General features: G+C 35.5%; 1 protein-coding gene across 1 annotated transcript in view; it reads left to right on the forward strand.

The window, feature by feature from the left end:
• The window catches only part of WDR38 (WD repeat domain 38), a 171,945-nt gene extending 166,375 nt beyond the window's left edge, over nt 1–5,570 (forward strand). Inside the window, exon 7 of the mRNA XM_044058131.1 lies at nt 5,490–5,570. Within this exon, the coding sequence (XP_043914066.1) occupies nt 5,490–5,570 (81 nt within the window). The remainder of the gene's footprint in view (nt 1–5,489) is intronic.
• The last annotated feature ends 430 nt before the right edge of the window (nt 5,571–6,000 follow it).

The following is a 6,000-nucleotide window of genomic DNA, read 5'->3' on the forward strand; positions in this document are numbered from 1 at the left end:
GTGTAGTTGCTGCTGGTGGTATGATAATGGGAGTGTCTTTGGAGAGGTAGAATTTGCACTTTGGATAGTACAGAGGTATTAGCTGTGAATAAGCTAGGGTGGATGTCTGAGTAACTTGATAAATGTGGGTTATGTGTGCTGGTTGTACAGGTAGTTGTAGGAGGTATGTTGGGTGTCTGGAAAGTTGTGATTATTGTTAGGAGAGAGTGTAAGTGAGAGAAGCAAGATCAAAGTAATAGTTGTGATGGACATGATGGTGGTGGAGTGCAGTGTGATAAAGAATATGAGCAGGATAGAAGTAGTTTAGAGGATGGTGTACTACATGGCCCTAGTTAGAAATGGGTTGGGAGGTAGAGTACAATAATTAGGAGGTATGGTATGATAGGGGAATAATTAGGGGGGGTTACGGGATAGGTGGAAGAGAAGTATGGGAGGGGTCAGGCTAGGTATAAGGTTGATGTTATGGGGGGAGGGAGTGGGTCCAGCCCCAGAGAGAGAAGACCTGAAAAAACTATCAGTTGAAGGTGAGTACTGAGCTTAAGATATCAGTATCTAACAAAAGCTTAATCTAAGTAGCTCTGGAATAAATTTAATTTTCACTGCAGGCACATAAACAGGGTTGTTTGATAATTTTAGAGAGAGTTGTGATTAGTCTAGATACTATGCTGAAAGTAAAAGCAAAATTTACTAATGTAAGCAGTAAATCTTGGGAGTGTGTGTGTGTGTGTGTGTGTGTGTGTGTGTGTGTGTGTGTGTGTGTGTGTGTGTGTGTGCGTGCGTGCGTGTGTGTGCGTGTGTGCGTGTGTGTGTGTGTGTGTGTGTGTGTGTGTGTGTGTGTGTGTGTGTGTGTGTGTGTGTGTGTGTGTGTGTGTCTGTAAGGCTGATTCAAGGTACTGGCCCAATCTATTGTCAGGTGGCTGGAACCCTTCACTGATATTGTTCATACACCTTTTAAGCCTTAAAACTTAACAAAAACTAAGTTGTAATTCACAGAGCACAAAAAATTGTCTCACCAAGTAGCAAAAACCTGTTCCACGAAGAATAAAGGTCTTCATCCCACACAATTCCAAAAGGATAGAATCCACCAGCGAAGTTATATAATCGATTTATTTTCACACCAAACAAATAAAACAAGAAAAATCTGAGCGCTTTCGTCTCCCTTCGGAGACTTCTTCAGAGATGAATTAAAAACACAAAATACATCAGTTTATATACTTTATCTAGTGGGCTGGTCATTAGATTAATTAATTAATTAGCACATTTCTTTCATTTCCTTCTAAAAGTGAAATACACACTATTTTCATTGTGTGTAAAAAATGCTATTTTCTACACGGAAAACTTTAAACTTTAAATTCAGTTATCAAATATCTGTCTACAAATTCAGTATAAATATGAAATGTATAACATTATATTGAGTATATCAAAATATGTTACAATATATTAAATGAATTCAATAAATCATAAGTACAATTAATATACTTGTTGCATTGAGGAAAAAATAAATGCAAAAAGGTCAACACGACTTTCAGTACTTGTTCTAAAAAATGAATACAAAGAGGTCAACACAACAGTATATCCTATCAAAACCTTTCAAAGCCTTTCAAAACCTTAAGACATTAAACAGTGGGAGAACACTGTTAACATACTTTTTATACACTTTTTATACATTTTTATACATATGGATGATCTGCATAGATGTATTAATCCATCTGGTATTTATTGGAAATTTTGGAAGTTCTAATGCAAATAGTAGTACATACATTCATAAGAGAGTATATATATATATATATATATATATATATATATATATATATATATGCATACAAGGTTTGTAGAGTTGGCATTATGGTGTATTTATGTGTATGTGTATGTATGTATGTATATATATATATATATATATATATATATATATATATATATATATATTTATATTAATATTATTATTATTATTATTATTATATCTATCAGGATATTAGTGCTCCCTTTTTAGTATGTTAACAGTGTTCTCCCACTATTTAATGTCTTAAGGTTTTGAAAGGTTTTGAAAGGTTTTGATAGGATATACTGTTGTGTTGACCTCTTTGTATTCATTTTTTAGAACAAGTACTGAAAGTCGTGTTGACCTTCTTGCATTTATTTTTTCCTCAATGCAACAAGTATATTAATTGTACTTATGATTTATTGAATTCATTTAATATATTGTAACATATTTTGATATACTTAATATAATGTTATGCATTTCATATTTATACTGAATTTGTAGACAGATATTTGATAACTGAATTTAAAGTTTAAAGTTTTCCGTGTAGAAAATAGCATTTTTTTACACACAATGAAAATAGTGTGTATTTCACTTTTAGAAGGAAATGAAAGAAATGTGCTAATTAATTAATTAATCTAATGACCAGCCCACTAGATAAAGTATATAAACTGATGTATTTTGTGTTTTTAATTCATCTCTGAAGAAGTCTCCGAAGGGAGACGAAAGCGCTCAGATTTTTCTTGTTTTATTTGTTTGGTGTGAAAATAAATCAATTATATAACTTCGCTGGTGGATTCTATCCTTTTGGAATTGTGTGGGAGGAAGACCTTTAAGTTGTAATTCACCTATTACAACAGAAAAGTTTGGGGGTCAGGTTCTTGCTTCTTGCAGTTTTATTTAGTTAAGATAGTCAGCTTCAGTGGATGAAGTGGAAAATGTGTATTGTAGTTAATCCCAAGTGGGGGGGGTCATGCAGGAAAGAAACCCATGCAACTGAAAAATAAAATTAAATAAGGCAGAATTTATGAGGAACAGACCAAAAAAATATTGAGGCAAAAATCTGTACATCCTGTGAAAATCTGTACACTTTATAGGTGTGCATCCGTAGCATATATTAATAGAAAAAAAATTGGCAGCTCAATAGTACTTTAACAGATGGACTTTTTTTCTTTTGGTATCTGCTCAATTTACAGTGGGCACACTGGTTGGGCTGTCCAGTCAGCATGCTTGTCTTTGAATAACAATGGCCCCTCACTGTATTATTGGCTTTATGACATAATATTAAGGAAGCAGATGCAGCAGGGAATACACATGCAAGGGGAACAAGCTCCTTCCCACCTTTGTGTGGCATAATCTTCCTGTTGCCAGCACCTCCATAGCTTCCTGATTGGGCTTATCCTCCACTGCCTGGTGTGGCAGAACAAGTTCCAGTGCACTAGCTTAGAGGCAGTAGAGAGGGCAATGTACTGTTTAGGATATGTAAGATGTATAGACATGTGGCTATCTTTTCGAGGTAGAGAAAAGGAGCTATGCTCTCTCTCTATATATACTATTTATATTATTTATTTATATTATTTTTTTCAGAAACCTTATTTGCATTTGGGACTACTGGTACTATAGAGAGAGAGAGAGAGAGAGAGACTATATCTATATATCCATATATACATATATTCTTTATATATATATATATATATATATATATATATATATATATATATATATATGTGTGTGTGTGTGCGTGTGTGTATGCATGTTATCTATACAGACTACAGTCAAGCCCAACAGGGTCTTATTTCCCCACTGATTCTGCCAAGCCCATTCCCTCCACTGTGGTTTCACTAGATAGTAGGTAGAGACAGTGGGAATCTCCTTCATCCATTCATGTGCATCACTAATTAGATGACAACGCATTTCGCTACCTTAAGAGAGTTATAGTTACTCTCGCAGTTTACCCATGCTTCATTGAATTTCTTCACTTTGACATTCAGAGCACTAGGCAGAAATCATATCAACTCACGTCTCTGGCCTTCATGATGCGTTATTTTAATTAAACAGTCAGATTCCCCTGGTCCGCACCAGTTCTAAGTCAGCTGCTAGCTGCCAGACGATGTGGAATGCCTTTGGGACCAACATCTGCCACAGCCAGAATAAGAAAGAAAAAGCATGGATAGTCAGACTAGGGGGCTTGTTTTTACCTGGTTTGAATGAATGCCTTTAATTGGGCTATGGTGATTAGTTAATTAATTACATCATGTTATAAAAGATTATTTCTTTACAGCCTATGTGTACATTGACAAAGGCTTAGGGCCGAAACCGGTCTGTGGCTGTTTTGTGACTTTTGAATAAAAGTCTGGTTCCTTTTCCTGTAGTGCTGGTCCTTTTTTTGTTCTTACTGTTGGGTTTTTGGACCTGTGCACTAGCCGTCCGTGCAGAGGTCTTTCCTGGTTGCCATTTTTCTATTCATTCTGCTGGTGGCATTTGTTGGAGAAGGGCTCTGTATTCAGCTCTCTAGTCAAGAGAGTTTATTCCAGCCTAAAGGTGTGTTTGTGTTTTGGATCATTATCTGGCTGTTGATCAATGAATTTATATCAGACCTTTTTGACTTATAATGTGGATGGATTGCGAGTACAATGAAAAGGTTTCTGCTATTGGCTGTCTAGTCGAGAGAGTCTGTATATTTTTTCTTTGAAGCCTCGTTTGCTTTTGTGACAATTATTTGGCCAGTGGCTTGTGCAATTCACTCTGGACCTTTGGAGTTTTGGGGCTTTGTTATTAGCTCTTTTGTCGAGAGAGTTTACTTCAGTGTACAGGTGTGTTTGCTTTCTGTATTACTATTCAGCCATTGGCCAGTGTATTTGCACTAGGCCTTTTGGATTTATCACATCGGTGGATCGCAAGCATGATAACAAGGTTTCTGTTATTGGCTCTCTAGTTGAGAGAGTCTGTTTTTTTCAGAAACCTTATTTGCGTTTGGGACTACTGGTACTATTTGTATTGGACTTTTGTTTCATTATGATGGTGGATCACAAGGACAACTCATGTTTAGATGACATCGATATGTATATAGTTTACGTCAATGGATCGCAAGCATGACAGTAAGGTTTCTGTTATTGGCTTACTAGTCGCGAAAACTTATATTTTTTTCAGAAACTGGGTTTGCGTTTGGGACTATTGGTACTATTTGCATCGGACCTGTGGTTTCATTATGTTGGTGGATCTCAAAGACAACTCATATGTTGGGATGACATCTATGTGTGTATAGTATTTTGGCACTCATCGTTGGATCTAACAGGTTGGTTTTCTGCATCATCTGTGTTTTGGAGCTTAAAAGACGTTTTTTTCTATTTTTTATGTCTGTGGGTTTAACCTTGATATTAAAGACATAGTTCATCAGTGACTTTGTGACTGTTTGGTTAACCATTGCTCTAATTGTGATTTGTTTTTGAGATTCATTCGCAGTTTGCTGTCACGGAATATGGCGGACATGGTTTTTCACGTTTGTGAACATTAAATGGTTACCAGTGACTTTGTATATTTAATTCCAGGTTTGCTGGTGAACTTTTTTTGACAAATCTGGGAAGTTTAATAAATTTGTTTGTGGGTTCAACCTTGATATTAAAGATATAGTCTATTAGTGACTTTGGGACTGTTTGGTTAATCTGAGTCCCTGGATGTTACTCGGGAACCTTTCCTTCAATTGTGATTCGTCTTCATGGTTTATTCACAGCTTGGCATCAGGGAAGATGGCAGATGTGGCTTTTTCACGTTTGTGAACATTAAATGGTTACCAGTGACCTTGTATATTTAACTCTAGACATACTGGTCATCACTTTTTTTAGCGAATTTTGGAAGTTCAACAAATATGTTGTTTCTTGTGTATAATATCATAAAACGGGGAAAGATTTCTGTTTTGGGGCTTTTGAATATGCAGGAATATTGATGGGCTAATGCCTAATTGTTACAGGAACAACTGTTTGATTCTGTTTTGACATTCTCAAATAAGTAAGGACATTGAATAAGATCTTTTGAATATTTGTTATACTGTCCTTGATTTATAGAGGCATTTATTGCGAGTATGCTTTGTATTATTTTATAAAGAGGACTTGTCTGATCGTATTTTTGAATTTGGGAAGATGTTTATAATGTTCTTTGGTACAACATGGTCTTCTATTTTGTTCTAAAAGCTATGAAAATATAGTAACACATTGAGCCTGTTAATATTGTCTGAAATTAACTTT

The sequence above is a fragment of the Protopterus annectens genome, chromosome 16.part0 (assembly GCF_019279795.1).
Source record: "Protopterus annectens isolate FY-2018-M chromosome 16.part0, PAN1.0, whole genome shotgun sequence".
NCBI classification, from domain to species: Eukaryota; Metazoa; Chordata; order Ceratodontiformes; family Protopteridae; genus Protopterus; species Protopterus annectens.